General features: G+C 50.8%; 1 protein-coding gene across 2 annotated transcripts in view; it reads right to left on the reverse strand.

Annotated features, from left to right (window-relative positions):
- Window positions 1–2,915: 2,915 nt before the first annotated feature.
- Window positions 2,916–16,609, reverse strand: part of NSMCE1 (NSE1 homolog, SMC5-SMC6 complex component) — a 34,248-nt gene continuing 20,554 nt past the window's right edge. The window contains exons 3-8 of one of the 2 annotated variants that reach the window (XM_045848899.1): window positions 13,224–13,345; window positions 10,352–10,429; window positions 9,133–9,279; window positions 4,652–4,768; window positions 3,660–3,780; window positions 2,916–3,125 (exon numbers count right to left, since the gene is read on the reverse strand). In XM_045848899.1, coding sequence (XP_045704855.1) covers window positions 3,046–3,125; window positions 3,660–3,780; window positions 4,652–4,768; window positions 9,133–9,279; window positions 10,352–10,429; window positions 13,224–13,345 — 665 coding nt within the window. In that variant the 3' untranslated portion in view covers window positions 2,916–3,045. The remainder of the gene's footprint in view (window positions 3,126–3,659; window positions 3,781–4,651; window positions 4,769–9,132; window positions 9,280–10,351; window positions 10,430–13,223; window positions 13,346–16,609) is intronic. The other variant, XM_045848900.1, reaches the window with a different exon arrangement.

The raw sequence follows: 16,609 nt of genomic DNA on the forward strand, positions 1-16,609 counted from the left end.
GCCAACAGTTCCCAGAGCCAAGGACGAGTGCTGGCATGAGGACTCCATCGCCCACCCATCAGCGATTCACTGAGTCAGTGAGGGCATCTTATGGCGTTTCACTCTATCTTGGAGGGACCCAGTGAGGAAATCAACAATAAGATAGTGCAGAGAGTGGTGAGTGATAACAGAACAGGGTCACAAATTAAAATATGACAAGGGGAAGGGTTGGTGGGGACATGACTATTTGATAGTTGACATTTGAATAAGAAGTCTGAATGATCAGGAATCCAAAATTGGCCATGAAATTTGATGAAGGAGCTCCAAGAGCAGGTGCAGTGGTCCTGAGGCAGGGAAGCCTTGGCCTTGGGGGAGGAGGAGCTGGTGCAGCAGGAACAGAGGGTGCCGCGAGAATGAAGGGCAGGGACGGGGGCAGCTCAGCAGGGCCCTGGGCTGTAGCAGCTAAACCAGGGAGACGTGCTTGGCATGTATCTGTGTGAGAAGAACCGGAAAGGGAGAAGACAGGAAATCCAAAGTGCTGTTAGTGTCACCGTCTAGTCAGTAATTCCTGGAGCAACTGTTGTGGCGTCACTGGGAGACAGCAGTGGACAGGCTATGTGAGGAACGAGCCAAGCTACCACGATGGCCTTGAGTACCAGGCAAGGACTTGGGATTTTGTATAAGGGTTTTGGGTGGGCTGGGCTAAGGAGTCCTCAGGAAGTGCATGTTAGTATCAGCCCAAGGGAGACCAGCAGCAGGAGAGCTGGCATCCCCAGTGACACAATGCTCACTGTGTCACAATAAGGATCAGCTGCACCTGCCTCCCCTCGACTATTAAGACCACCTGCCAAGACAAACAGGAGCTGCTGTGCCCCCCTAGTCCAGGGGGTTGGTTTGCTCTTAGTCCCTGGACTGTTCTCCTTTCTTCATTGATTGCATTTGGGAGACGTATCTTTCCCAGGGAGAGCAGTCTAGCAATCTTGGAGGGAACCAGCCACTGGGACTGCATCGAGGCCAAGCTGGGAGGATGAATGCAACAGCTGAGGTCAGCAACAATGGCAGCAGTGCCATGTGACTGAGGAGTCTTACCACCCAGTCTTTTCTAGACTGGTTCTCCTGCCTTCCTGTCACCTCTGCAAGCTTCCTCATTTCCTTCCAAAAAAATTCTTAAGGATGGTTCCTGTTGGCTGCCTGACACATGACTGAACCCCTCACCCAGTCGTGGGCACCCACAGGCCTTTACCAATGGGCTGGCAGGTGCCTTCTAAGGGCTGAGCAGGACCCCGCCCAGGCTGGCTCACGGAAGCTCCCACCTCCTCACTGCCTGGGAGGTTGGCATAAGCTGCAACTGAATGAATGAGCCTCCCACCAGTAGGTGTCAACTTAACCGTGTCAAGGTGCCTGCTCCACACTGGGTTTACAGAGGTAAACCGGGCAGAACATCCCTGCCTTCACAGATGGAGGCCACCCTACCCACTCAGTGCCCACAATTCATTCACTCTCTGCCTGGTAACAGCATCTTCAGTTTGCTCAGGACAAAGCCCCTCCTCACTCTCGGCAATGTGGTTTGGACAAGGCTGCCCTACCCAGGGCTCAAAGGTGAGCCTGATATGCTAATGCCAATTTGACCATCCTGTCCCACCTCTGTGAGTATCCAAATTGGGGCTGTAAGCCATGAGGATGTTTGCCAAGGTTGGGAAGCCGCTACATGAGACCCGCCCCGCTCCTCCCAACACCGGGCATGGGCATGTGAAGTTGGAAGCATTGCAGCCACTTTGCTACCAGGAAGAAGGGCTGGGTTTTCTAGGCAACTGTCTTGTAGGCCCTGGGCTTGCAGCCAGCTCAATGAAAATAGAGCAGAGACAGAAGTATGGATGCTTAGCAACACTGGAAGCATCAGGTCAAGCTTCTCCCCAAGGCTCCCCTCTAGTTAAGTCCTTCCTTGTTTAAGCATTTGAGTTGGGTTTTGAGTCACAACTAAAATGGTCCTGAAGAGAGACAGGGAATTAAAACTGTGGCAAGTATGCTGCCCCAGGGAGTGCAGAGAGATGGAGGACTAGGAGCTGGAGATGGCAACAGCACAGCCAAGACCTAATGGGAGGCAGGTGCAGCAGGCACAGGCAGAACACGGGAAAGGAGGTACAAGCTAAGGGGACAAGTGCAAAGGCTCAGAGGGAGAAGTAGGATTGCACTCAGAAACTGGAAGGAATGCTGCCCCACTGAAAAGAGGGAAAGGGAAAGGCCATGAGACGCGCAGGGGCCTCATCATCTGGCTTCGTGAATGCTGTGTGCCTAGATCCAAGTCCTTGTCAACGGAGTTACCAGGGTCTTAGCAGGGGTGTGCTGGGCTGACTAGCATTGTGGGAAGGTCTTGGGTAGAAAAGATGGAGCAGGTGGGCAGTTTAGAGCCAGGAGCAGTGAGCTGGTGCAGAGGGGTAGCTAGGGAGGGACCTGGCCCAGGGCAGCAGTGGTGGAGCTGACGGCCACCTGGCAGGTGGGCCACACAGGTGTGGTGACATTTGATGCCAGAGGCCAGGGAGGAGGAGGCATCCAGGCTGACTCCCCATCTACTGTCTGGGGCAGCTGATGATGGGCAGGCCTGTCAGTCACTGAGCCAGGGCAGAAGGACCCAGTGGGGAGAGCACACCTTCAGCCTCATGCCCATTCAGGCCAGTTGCATCATGGGCCAAAGGCGAGTTCAGACTATGGGGAAGTCAGGCTGGCCAGTGTTGGTGAGACACATAACCAAAGCTAGAGATTGGTGGCAAGGTCACCCTGAGCAAGCACAGTGAGCAACCCTGGGCCAGAACTGTGGGGGAACTCTGACACCTTCACCTGATGGGACCCAACCCCGGGGTCCCACTATCAGTGAGCTCCAGGAAAGAAGGAAACAGCCATGATGTGAAACCCCCACAGACAGGTGCACGACACAGATGGAAGCTGTGCAGCAACTGCTCAGTAAGTTTTATTTGAAACCTGCTAATAAGCGAAAATAAAGCACAGAGGAGATGACTCAGGTGAAACACTGACGTCTCTCTTCCAGCAGGGCCTGCAGCAGCACACCAGCTAGTGCTGCCTGGATCGCAAGGACTTTCTGTTCGATTTGGAGATTCCAGCCTCCCTCTCCTTCTCAGGGTCGAAGACTTCTGTACACAGAAAAGGCCAAGAAGACACTGAGTGGCAGGCCTGGCTGCACTCAACAGCCCATATTCACAGCTACATTTTACATTCCCAGGACCCTGTCTTCTAATATTCCTCACTGCTAACCCTCCTCCCCACCTGCAGTGAAAGGAGAACAAGCCCAGTTTATAGATGCACAATGCTGAGGGAGCTGTGGATACCATTCTCATTCCCCCCGCTGATTGCTGCTGGGGAGAAAGCTTTGTCTAGACCCGGTGTCACATGGCTTGGAATTTCTACTGGGTTCTAGTGAGCCCTTTGAACAAGCCCTTTGACTTGTGCAAATAAGTCAGCCTTCACTTACTGCAGAAGATGCTTCGACATGGGGGTTCAGGCCCTGCTGACACTGACCCCTGCATGCACGGAGCCCTTACCTGAGCAGCCCGTCTCCCAGGGCTCCCTCACTGCCAGGCACCAGTCCTCAGGCCCTGCACTTAGTTCTGCCAGCCCAGCCCCTCCCACAGGCCAGGAGAGTCCGTGAGCACCTCAGGGACACCAACCTGGTATCTCATGGGGCCAGTAGTCGTTACAGTGGGGGCAGCGCGGCTCAGAATTCGACTGGAAATATTTGGCCACACAAGGTAAATGCATCCTAATCCCACAGGTCTCACAGCTTTGACCCTGAAACAAAAAAGATGACGGCCATGGAGCCCTGTGCACACCTTCGTGCTCACAAACCTTCAGGAAATTGTCTAGCAGGCTATGTATTTTTGTCTTCCAAGCCCCAGATTAATAATGATAATAACCCCAAAGTCCGTAGTGCAGTGGATTTTATTAAAGAATCCTGACAAATGAAGCACCAGACTCTAAAGGCCAGAGCAGGCAGTGGTAGCTGGCCAAGCCCAGCTGAGCATCAAGGCCATCCTGAAACTCGGACTCCTTGCACATGCGGGCTCTCACACCCCTCGGGTGGGCATGAGGAAAGCTACAACTTTTCAGAAGGCATTAGGTAATGTATTTCAAACACTTACAAAAAAAATAAAAAATAAAAGACATATACACTCTCTAACCCAGAAATTCTACTTCCAGGAATTCAGCCAAAAGAAGCAATCACCAGACACCCAAGGGAGTATAGTTGCAAAGAGACTCATCACAGTGTAGTTACCATTGCAGAAAATGTTAAAAAGAAAAAACCCTAACATCTAGTTGCTGTAAAGCCCTATAAAAGTCCACAGTGAAAAACTGATGACTTTGGAAATCAGCAATTGACACAGAAAGATGCTCACCACACATCCGCCAAGATAGCGCAGGTGCATGGCAGACTGCTGACAGCCTCCCAGAGAAGAACACAGTCAAGAGCCCCCAGACTACAACACAAGGCCAGGTGGGGAGGAGGCAGTGTGTTTGTGTGGCCATCCCGGACACTTCCAAGGACAGACCTACCGGCTTACATCGGAGGAGGTGACGGCAGTGCTAGAGGCCTGGCCCCAGAGAGTTCTGAGGCACCCACAGAGCCCCCAGGCACACCTGTGAGGAGCCCCACATTTGGTACCTGGACAAGGAGGCTGTGGCAGATGTTACAGATCTTCACAGAGTCAGGGTATGTCTCCCGGATGTGCTGTTCCATCTCCAGGATGGCCCGGCTGTGCAGGGTGAACTCTCCTTCCTTCTGCAGGGACACAATGGAGGCGGCAGTCTCTCAGGCCCTTTCCTGCTAGGTGCCCTGTCCCCTTTGCACTCCACAGCCCAAGGCCCAGAAAGGGGCCAAGGCCTGGACACCTTTGCCCCTGCAGGTTTTCACCAACCCATCCAACAGGTGTCCATGCTGGCCCCTCGGCAGAGCCTCCAGTGGGAACACAGGCAAAGACCTGAAAGGAAATCCAGGACCACCAACCCCAACATTGTGCCTTTACAGATGTGGGTCACAAATCTCCACAGCAGCCCACGTGTGAGGCAGTCACAGCCTACCAACAATGAGGACACTGAGGCCAGGAAGAGAGGCAGTCTCCCCAAGGGGTAAACTCAAGACAACCCCCACCTCTCAGAAAGCAAACCAGGTGCCTCCCAGCACTGCCGCCTGGAGTCTCCACAGGGACAACCCAAGATCACTTCCAGCCTCATCACTTTACAGACCAAGCTGGAAATGGTCCAGACAGGGCAGGGATAGGCCCTAACTCACACTGTGGTGGCATTGGTGGTGGTGGGAAATGCGGGAAAACCCATGGAAAAACAGTTCAACTGCCCTGTCACCCAGTTACAGGAAAGAGGAGGGCTGAGGGTGACCCAGTTCAGAGGTCAATGTCACCAAAGCCCCTGTAAGTTTGATTCATAAAGTCAACCAATGAACTCAGATGTGACTCTGCTAACCATATTTGTTACATCTGAGCCTCTCCCTGACAGGGAAAAGGGAAGGGCCTTGCCCAGAGATGCCACTGAAGACTGAAGCCTCCTGAGTTATTACCAAGGGCTCCTTACTTCTGTTATGTTCTGTCTAATTTTTACAAGCAAGAGCAATTTCTCCCATTTCTGACATTGAATACCACCCCCACCCTGGCTCCTGCCTCCGTCCCCACATGCAGTGTTGAGGTAATGGTAGGCTAGTGCAACCAAGCCCAGAGAGTGCATTCACTCTACCCTGCGCCACCAACAGCGGGCCCAAGTGACCACCCAGAGGAGACACAGGACACATGGGTGCAGAGTATCAGAGCCAAAGAGCTGGCTACAGGGAGCAAGGAGAACGAGTGGGGGGCACTAGCATCCAGCACCGCAGCCTGTCAGGCCAGCCAGGGTGGGCAGGAGTGCTGTGCTTCTCAGGCATTGTGAGCATAGTCCTGTGGCTCTTCCTTTTGCCAGAGCTCCCAGATCCATATGGTGCCCGTGTTCACCACAGCTACCACCCCAGCCACCTTCGCCTCCTCCTAACCGTGCCCAGTCCACTTCTGCCCTTCCGTGGCCCTCTCCAGCAACTTGATCTCTGTAGGGCAAACCAGCCTTGTCCTTCTCTGCCTTAACCCTTCAGGGCTGCCCCCCACTCTTAGGCTGAAGAACCAGTCCCCTGTGCGCCCACCGCCCAGGGTCATTGTGTCCCACTGCCCCGCTATCCTGCGCTCAGCACATTCTGGCCTTGAGCACACCGTGTCCCCTGGGGGGCACAAGGCCTTTGCAGAGGCTGCTCGTTGAGCCTTGGATAATCTTTCCCACCCTCAAGGCCAGCTGTCTCCTACACAGCCTTCTGCTTGTGTCCTCAGTTGAGGGCAGGCTCCTTTGTTAACGTTACAATAAAATCATGTTGCTTTCTATCTAGTACAATATTTCAGTGAGATGCCTAATTTCTGGTCCATCCCCTGACCATGAGCCCCTGAGAGTAGTGAGCTGGTCTGGCTTTGCTGTCTCTTGCGTCCCCAGCACTGATATGGCCCAGTCCTCAACCCGTGATAAACATCCGAGGAAAGACTAAGTAGACCTTGTTCCAGTTCAGAGTCAGGTTCATGCCACATTTACTAAACATCTACTATGTGCCTGAAACTGTGCCCTGTGCCTCTCACTCCTGATCCTACTCAGTCCTGTGGGACTGTCACAGGGAGGGACAGGCCGGATGCCCAGGCCTCACAACAATGCCTTGCATCTGACCACCCCCACGCTGACAGGCCGCACAGCCACCCCAGAACCTTCACGCTGGATGGACTGTTGCACAGGGCATAGGAGCAGGGCCCTCCAGGCATTCGAGTTGCCCAGCATAATGCAGGAAGTGCCATTGGGGAAACACATGTATGTATGTCTGTATAAGGTCCGACTTGTGACAGGCCGAGGGTCAGACTCAGACGCAGTCCCTCTTATCACAGTGCTGCCCCCAGGAAAGCTGGTCTGTGACCAGCCAGCACCTACCCCACAGGCCCCCAGCCATTCCTCCAAAGTGCCACAGAACACAGGGCAACCCTCACCTCACCTCCCAGTTTAGAAAGCAACCCTCATGAAAAAAACACCTGACAGCAACCAACATCTGCAGTCTTCAGATGGGAAACGAGCTGAGGTGAGAAGGCACTTGCCAAAAGTTGGGGCAAGCAGCTCCAGGAGGAACCTGGCGGTGCCTCCCACTGCCCCCACCGATTTATTCTTTCGTACACGTGAGGCTGAGGGTCAGTCAATAAGAGGACCCTCACAAGGGTCTCAATGGCTCTGGGTGATGGGAGGCTCACGCTCACTTCTGCAGCATTCCCCCAACTTGGCCGCCCAGAGAACTTCCAACCCACTGTCTCATTGGAGCTCAGAGCCACCCCTAAAGAAGGCGGCCCCAGCGTCTTCATTGTACTAAGGAAGAAACAGAGAAGAAAGAAGCCTGGAACCAAAGCTCAAGTGCACAGACCCTAGAGGCATGTTCTTTCCCCTACTGCCCAGACTCTCTGAGCAGCAAAGGGCTGGGGCACTCGCAGGGCAAGCCCAACAATAAAGTCGGGCACAAACCTCTGAAATCGTGACATGCTAATGCCAGTACAGGCTGCACATGCATGCTAACTCCTGGGAAAAGGCAGGGTGCAGAGAGTGTCCTGGATGGCGGAGTGGGTAGCTCTCACAGGTGAAATAACAGATAGCTTCAATATGTTTCTTTATGAATATCAGTATTTCTGGTATAATTTTTTAAGTTTTAAATAAATTCCATCCCTGTGGAGCTGCACCCATCTGCCCAGTCACCCATTTAGCAGTTACCAAGCATCCACAGGTGAAACAAGGTACAATGAAAGGAATGTGAAGCCCCTGCCTTGAAGAGCTTGGTCCGAGGACAGAGGGAGGTCAGTTAGGGTCTGAATACCCAGCAATGTTCCATATTGCCAAATCCCCCCCAGAGGGGAAGAAAGCCTGTGACAAAGCAATCACTGCAGTCACCCAAACTGATGCCTAAATACAACTCTGCCACTTGCTGGGTGTGGGACATCACCTTGACCACAGAGCTGAGGTTTGTTCAGCTAAAAAACAGAGGCAAAGGGTTCCTGGTCATCACAGGGTGGCCAGGAGGACCCAAGGACATGATGTGCACCAACGAACCCAGAGATCCTGGCACTCACTGGGAGTTCCTGCCACCCATGACCTCTCCAGCCATCTTCCTCCCATCAGGAAAGTACCTCAGAAGCTGACTATTTGCAGTCAGACTGCCAGGAGCAGCCCATCCCCTAAGAGATCAGTAACTCAAAACACTGTCACTGTGACTACCAGAGAGAGGCATGCTATCCCTGAAAAGGAAGTGAAAAATCATGTCAGCCACAAGCTGCAGGCTCGGGGCCTGGTCTGACCACCAAGTGGGGAAGCTGAGGGCCACCCTGAGCAGGTCCTGCACAGATACAAGCACTCAGATGGGGTGGCACTGTGGTAAACTGGACAAGAGTTGAGCCTGTCCAGCTTGGGTTTATTGGAAACACAGATGCCTTTTGTGGAAAAAGACTGGAAATGTCTGTTCTGCCCCAGTCAATTGAATGAGACATGGGATGTCTAAAAACTTGAGCCAGCAGTCTGGTCCTTTCACAGATGTCCACACTCCACTTTAAGAGTTTGTCTATGTGTCCTCATCGTGACAGTAATGACCATGGCAATGAAGGCTATTCCTCTGGGAGCCCATCTCCAGGCACTTAACACACACCACTCGTCCCCATCCTTCACACCCGTGGGGAAGATACTATTGCTTTCCTCCTAGAGACGCAGAACACGAGGTCACCCAGACCATGATTCAGGTGTGACGCTACAGCTGCGCTCCTAACCACTGTAAAACATTGCTCCAGTCTATGGACCAGGGCTCAGACCCCAGAGCCTGCAAACCTGGGCACAACCCCTAACTCTGCCACTGCCCGTGGCCCCTGGACAGATCCCATGAGGGAAGAAAAGGCTCCAAATCCCCCTTTACCGGGTCATTGTGGACATCGAAGCATAGAAGGGACCTGAAAGGCTCAACAGACATCAGTTGGATACAATATGGTTCTGGAGGAAAAATTACTGTTAATTCTAAAAAATGATCCAAGCTAGCTGGGATACCATGAGACAGAGTACCTCAATCAGCCATTTATTTTGTACAAACTTCTGCAGCACTTGCTCAGCTTCCTTCTTCCGCATCTTCTTGCCTTTAAGTTGATCAACCAGGTTCAAAATATTTGTGGAAGAGGCAAAGCCAGTTTCTGAATCAATAATCAGTTCCAACTGGAAGAAACAGCAGGTATCACATTTGTTTATTAAACCGGCAAACAAGTTTTAAGCAATAGTATCAATTCTCGTAGGAAGGAGGGCAGTAAAACTACTCATATCACAGGCAGAATTGTACACTGGCACGATCCTCAAGAAAACAATATAATCACATGCATCAAAAGGCATACACATGTTCACTCCTTCTAATTCAACCCTCTTATAACATCATCCCAAATAAATGCTCTCAATGCCCCCAGATCAAGGAAGGTCACCTCACCTCTCATGTCTCTACTTCCCTGAAGATGGAGAAGCTGAGAACTGAATGAATGAGTAAATGAAGCTGCACCCCTCCTACTCAAAGGTGGCCAGGACAGCCTGGCAAGCTTACGCCAGGAAAGGCAGGAAAGCAGAGCCAGGGTAGGCTGGGAAGAAAGCAAGCTTGGGAGCTGCAGAAGCACTGAGAACCCAGGCCAGGACAGGCTGACAGAGACCTGGATTTGACAGACCTGTTGTGAGGCCAAATGTCAAAATTATCTTTACCTACCCAGCTATTATAATGTGCATCAGGGCTGAGAACCACTGTCTTACCCAGGTGCTCAGCCAGGTGAATGAAAAGAGGGCTAAGTGACCAGCTCCAAAACAGGGTAGGGAGAGCAGTGCTGCTCAAGTGTAAATGTGCCAATGGATCAGCAGGCACCTTGTTAAAACCCAGACTTACATTCAAGGCTATGGGTGGGGATGGGATGAGGCCTTCCTAGCAAGCTCCCAGGTGATGCACCTGCTGCCGGTCCCAAACCGCACTGCCAGTACCCTGTAGTAACACTTGTTCACCTGCATCGCCCATAAGGCTGGGTGCTCAGTCAGGGGTCAAACCTGGACCAGCCCTTCTTTCTCAGGCAGCCTCAGTGACCTCCCCATCCATCACAGGGCAGCTATAAATTCTGGTTGAGGCACTCACTGACATACTCCTGCAAAGGGCTTTCTTGGGCAGCCATGGTGGCCCTCGAAGGCTGCAGTTTCCATTTCTAATAATGAAGGCAAAAGTTTCCCATAAGAAGCTCAGCTGATGGGAGGTACTATTACTTACAGCCTTTCTAAACAGATCCAGTTCATTCTCTGCAAAATCTGAGGCCATTTTGGAGATGGGAGTTGTTGCGAGATTCACCTAAAAAATAAGTCAGCATGAGAATCCAGCTGTGCCCTTTGGCTGTCAGTTAATTCACTTCACCCCCTTGCCAGTCACTGAGCACCTATATTCAGGCACTGTGGGCCACAGGGACAGGTTGGTCACCAGCCTTATATTATAGACTTGAGTCTTTAGCTCAGTCAACATGTCTAATTCTCAGAGATTTGAGGACTCCAAGAGTTGTACAATATTTTCCAATCTCAGATAAATTTGGAAAACTTGTCTGCATACTAATTGAGCTTCAAATACACAAAGCACTAAGAAACACAGTGAGGGACTTCCGGCAAGATGGAGCAATAGGTGGACGCACCGTGCCTCCTCGCACAACCAAGATTAGAACAACAATAATTTACAGACAGAATATCACTCAGAACTGACAGGATTTATCTGAATGGAAGTCGGACAGCCAAGAAGTTGAAGTAAACCCGTACATCCAGACTGGTAGGAGACGACGAGCCGGGCGGGCGCAGGGCTGGTGCGGGTCGGCGGCGCGTGGAGGTCGGGGAAAATTTGGCGCGAAATCGGCGCAACAGCCATCCGGGGCGCAAGAACGCAGTGGTGATCCCTGAGTACGCAAGCTGCGGCTGGCGGACCCTGTGGGGCAGCAACTGTGGACCAGGGCAGAGCTCGCAGCCTAGGGAGAACGGAACTACCACCATTGTCCCCTCCCACTCCCGCCCCCGCCCACACATATAACGTCACAATCTAGCGACCAGGGTGCCCAGCCCCAGTGAACACCTAAGGCTCCGCCCCCCACCGTAACAAGAGCGACCAGAGACAGGGAAAGACATAAGACATGTATCCAACAGAACAGATCAGTCCCCCAGGACTTATCCTTTTGAGAGACCAAGAAATAGCTAATCTATCAGATGCACAGTTCAAAACACTGGTGATCAGAAAGCTCATGGAATTGGTTGATTTTGGGCGCAATTTAGATGAAAGGATGCAGGTTACCATAAAAGAGATGCAGGAAGATACATGGAGGAGAGCCAATAGTGAAAGGAAGGAATCTGAGTCTCAAAACAATATAGTGGACCAGAAGGAAGATAGAATCAACCAAGCAGGAAAGCATGATGAAATAAGAATTCAAAAAATCGAGGAAAAGCTTAAGAGCATCCAGGACACCTTTAAACGTTCCAACATCCGAATTATAGGGGTACCAGACAGGAAGGAGAAAAGCAACAGATGGAGCATGTATTTGAACAAATAATAAAGGAGAACTTCCCCAATCTGGCAAAGGGAACAGTCTTCCAAGAAATCCAAGAAGCTCAGAGAGCCCCAAAGAAGTTGGACCCAAGAAGAAACACACCAAGGCACATCATAATTACATTAGCCAAGGTAAAAACGAAGGAGAGAATCCTAGAAGCAGCAAGAGATAAGGGGACAGTAACCTACAAAGGAGTTCCCATCAGACTGTCAGCTGATTTCTCAAAAGAGACCTTACAGGCAAGAAGGGGCTGGCAAGAAATATTCCAAGTCATGAAAGACAAGGACCTACATCCCAGATTGCTCTATCCAGCAAAGCTTTCATTTAGAATGGAAGGGAAGATAAAGTGCTTTTCAGATAAGGTCAAGTTAAAGGAGTTCATCATCACCAAGCCCTTATTTTATGAAATGCTAAAGAGACTTATCTAAGAAAAGAAGATAAAGAAAAGACATGTATAGTAAAAGGACAGCAAACTCACAATTATTAACAACCACACCTAAAGCAAAACCAAAAGGAACTAAGTAAACATCTAGAACAGGAACAGAACCACAGAAATGGAGGGCACATGGAGGGCTAGCAGCAGGGGGGTGGGAGGAGGAGAGAGGGGGAAAAGGTATAGAGAATAAGTAGCATAGAATGTAGGTTGATAATAGATGGGGGGAGGGCAAGAATAGTACGAGAAATGTAGAAGCTAAAGAACTCATAAGAATGACACATGGACATGAACTAAAGGAGGGGGAGGGGAACATGGGTGGGAGAGGGGGTACAGGGTGGAGGGGAGAGAAGGGGGGAAATGGGACAACTGTAATAGCATAATCAATAAAATACATTTAAAAAAAAAAAGCACAGTGAGGAAATCTGACCTACATATTTAAACCAGCACTTCCATAGATATTTGACTCCACAACCCTTTTTTCTCTGGTAGAGAGTTTGGGAAACCCTGGGCTGGAGTCGCTCTCAGTGTGCACCTGGCTGGTATGAGCCTGAGCTCCTTTAATTGGCCTAAGGTGGTTGGTTCCTTAGCCAAGGATGGGAGTCTTGTCAGCTTCTCCCACCTCTATTTCACCTTGTTCCCTACCTGGGAGGGAAATCTGAAAACAGGCAACCCCAAATGGGTTTCAATCCTTTGTATCCCCAACACATTTTCTTTTCACAGCTTCTATGTATTATTCCAAATGAAAAGGATTTTATCCCTTTAAGGCTAATATTCCATACATTTGGTTGACTTCTTGGAGAAAACTCTCAACAAAAAAAGAAGCCCAAACACATGCCTCCATGCCTAGGGTGCAGTCAAGTGAGGACTGAGCACAAGAGTCCAGGGACAGGTTCTGGCCTCCCAACCCTGGGAAAGGCAGAGGGCGCTACAGAGACTCCAGACCCCAGAGGCCTGATGAGCACAGAAAGTGGGATGAGTCAGGGAGGCAGGGCTCAGTGTCTGTCCCCCTGTGTCAGAGCCCTGGTCGAGGTGGGTCACCCTCCTTCTTCCCAGTGAAGGTTCTGGGCAGCAGTCTCAGTCCCAGTTCCTCACAAGAGGAATCCCACTAGAGGGCTCTGTCGGGCACATACCAGTGCATAAATGGGTCTCCCATCATCTTCAGTGACTCCTTTCTTTATCTCAATATACAGAGACTCCAAGACACTGTTAATGTTGTTGATGAAGTCCTCCAACTTCTCCACAGGAGCATTGGCTGGAAATAAACAAGCAAAATGCGAAAGGGCGGGGGATGCTTCATCAAACACAGGTAACTTTTTTCCCATCAAACTGAAAAGGAACAACAAAGCCAGAAATGGGCAAAGATCCCTGCCCTTCCGGGTGAATGTGGCTTCTTTCTTCCTGGACTATTCAGAGAGACAAAGGGTACTGTGAGGTAGAAAGGCCCTGGGAAATGGTATCTGAGCCTGTTGCGGTCTTTCTGTCTTTCCCCACAGCACTAGCCTGCTTTCCCACACAGCTCCCTACTGCCCCATCACTGTCCCCACACAGCACCTCACACACGCAGCACCTCGCACACGCTTGTGTATACAGAACCCATTGACTCCTGCTGCACACAACATCACAGCCCAATTCCCCCACCTCGTCCCAGCTCCCCATGTGAAGCCCCCATCCCTGAACACCCTCATAAATGTGCCTGGCATACCTCGTTTCCTTCCTCCCATTATTGACACCCAAACATTTATTGGACACTCATGGCCTGTCCTGGGCCATAGGGGTGCAAAAGCAAAGAACAACAGCTAGTGGTACAAACAGCAGCTCACACTGAGCACTCCCAACAGGAGAGGCCCTGTTCCCAGCATTCTTCACACAATAATTCATCAACCCTGCCAACAGCTCTCCAAGGCAGGCACTAGCATCCTCCTCCCAGATGCAGAGGAGGGGCTGGCACCCCCAGCAGCACACCAGCAGGTATGTTAGCAGCAGCTGTGCTAACTGTGGAAGGGCTATCCCACCTCCACATTGCCAACAGGAGGAGCACATCCCAGAAGCCATAAGGATTCCGCTACCACTGACAGGGTCCATCAGTCCATCAGAGCAGGGAACATACAGAGCCCGAGGCAGGGCCGCCCAACCCAGAATTGCAGGGTCCTGGAGTGAATGTCCAACCAAGAGTCTGGGAGAGAGGAAGGACCAGGAGAGCCGATGAGGCTGCAGCAGGAGCAGGAGCCAGATGGCAGAGGGCCCTGTGGGCTGGGGGAATGTGTGACCTCCCTCCTGTGGGCAGTGGGGAGCCTTGTTCCAAGATGGAAGCAGAGGAAGGTCAGGGTCATCTTTTGTTTTGGTAACTTTTGTACTGCAATACTTTTTTAAACCAAGAGTACATATCACTGTTTTCACTTATTTAAATAACTAATTTCAAAAGACCTGTGCCTTAAAAAAATCACTCTGAGGAAAACAACAGCAGAAAACCAGAAATACAATACCACTTATGTTAAAAAACAATAATAACCTAGCTGGCATAGCTCAGTGGATTGAGCGCGGGCTGTGAACCAAAGCATCGCAGGTTCGATTCCCAGTCAGGGCACATGCCTGGGTTGCAGGCCAGGTCCCCAGTGGGGGCCATGTGAGAGGCAACCACACATTGATTCTCTCTCTCTCTTTCTCTCTCCCTTCCCCTCTTTAAAAATAAATAAATAAAATCTTAAAAAAAAAAAGACAATAATAAAACCAACAAAACGATATATTGCAGGAAAAAAGCCTGGAAGTTTATCTACCAAGCTGATGTCCAAGGGGGGTCATCCCAGGGCACTTAAACTCTATCTGTGTTTCACTTCTTACAGAGAAGGGTATCTCTAAACTCCTTGCATACGCTGATGGCAGTGGAAAGCAAGGTTATGTAGGTCACATAAAGGAGATAGACAAAAATCATGACAGTAGCCTGACAATGAAATTCAGCCACACCTGCTGAAAAATTGTGATCAGAGGAGTGAGACACCACATTTCCTGCCTCCGTGCCTTTGCTCACGTGTCCCTCCCTTCTGAAATGTCTCCCTTCTCACTCCTTTCCACCTACTAGTTATGAAAGCCAACTCTAATGGCACTTTCTTCCAAGAAATGTTCTCTGTTGGCCCCAGTGCAAAGTGCTTTTGAATGCTCTTCCTTGTCTACGCCACCCAGAACATCTCTTCGCATTGTGGGCCTGGCTTTTCTGCACAAACCTTCCACCTGCAAAGCACACAACCCTGGGAACCTCAGGCACTCAAGAACCACCTCTCACTGACTGAGTGACAGGGTTCTTCGTAGGCAGGAACCACTTCTGTCCACCCAATATGACACAGTGGCAAGTCCCACCTCTCTCTGAAAGTGATCATTCATATTTTCCACTGAAAGGCCTCTCCTGGGTGTCACTCAGAAAAGTGCACTCTGGGGGCAGATCAAAAGCTTTCTAATACATCGGACTTTCCAGACACCTTGTGCACATGAAGCACCCTGCACTTTCCTCTCTCCCCACCACCTCTGGTTTGTTGTCCAGCCTCGTATTTCAAAATACAGTTTTTACTGTATTTTCATTTAAGGAAAAAAAACCCATTTCTGACTGCTGTCACTTATTACAGATATCAGCCATCTACTCATGTTCCCTTGATCTTAATTCTCTCCTATCACACAAGCTTCCGTTAAGGGCCATGTCCCTCTTCACTGTTGACACTAAACATATTTGTCATAGACACCCTGTGCCATAAGAGGCTTTAATCATTATCTGAGAATAAACTTCTTTTTTGTTCAGTGACACTCCCCTACCTAACTTTCTGGTGGCAACAGAGGCAGCACAGTGCCATGGGGACAAGGACATGTGGGCTCCAGCCCAGGCCTGCCCCACCTCTCTGTGGGGGCCCAGCAAACACCCATCACCTTACCTCCAACTCCACACGTGTCCAGGACATGTCCCTCCAACCCTGCTTCTACCACCACCCCTGGCTCCAATCCTCTGGCATCCTGGACATCTCCTCTCCTATACTGGCCTGCCCTGATCAGAGTAGATGCGGTCCCCATACTCTGTCCTCTGCAGTGCTCAAGCACTGCCTTCCCCAACACACAGTGTTCTAGTTTCCACACCTGGCTGCCCTACTACTAAAGTCATCTGGTGACATGTGGCTGCCTAGCAGCCATTTTCATCCCTAACCAGACACTAGCTTTTTTGTTGTTGTTTTTAATTGTCTTTTCCCTACATGTGTGATTTTGGTGGGATAATTACTCCCATACCCAAAGAACCAGAGGGCGGGAAGCTGAGGGGCCAGATCTTAGGTCAGTCAGGAATGGACTCAATACCTATGCCCAGCCTATCAGACACAGTCTCAATCTGAGCAAGGGGCAAAGGGAAGGGCTAGAGGTGGTTCCAGCCCAGCTGCTTCAGGGGGAATGTGGCTTTGGCCATGAGGTGCAGCTGTGCTTCTTGAGCCCTTGTGCCCCTTAGTTCCTGCCAATTCCCAGCCTGGCCCCTAGCCATCAGTCAGTCCCT

Source organism: Phyllostomus hastatus, unplaced genomic scaffold, assembly GCF_019186645.2.
Source record: "Phyllostomus hastatus isolate PE091 unplaced genomic scaffold, TTU_PhHast_1.1 phas_contig_64, whole genome shotgun sequence".
Lineage (NCBI taxonomy): Eukaryota > Metazoa > Chordata > Mammalia > Chiroptera > Phyllostomidae > Phyllostomus > Phyllostomus hastatus.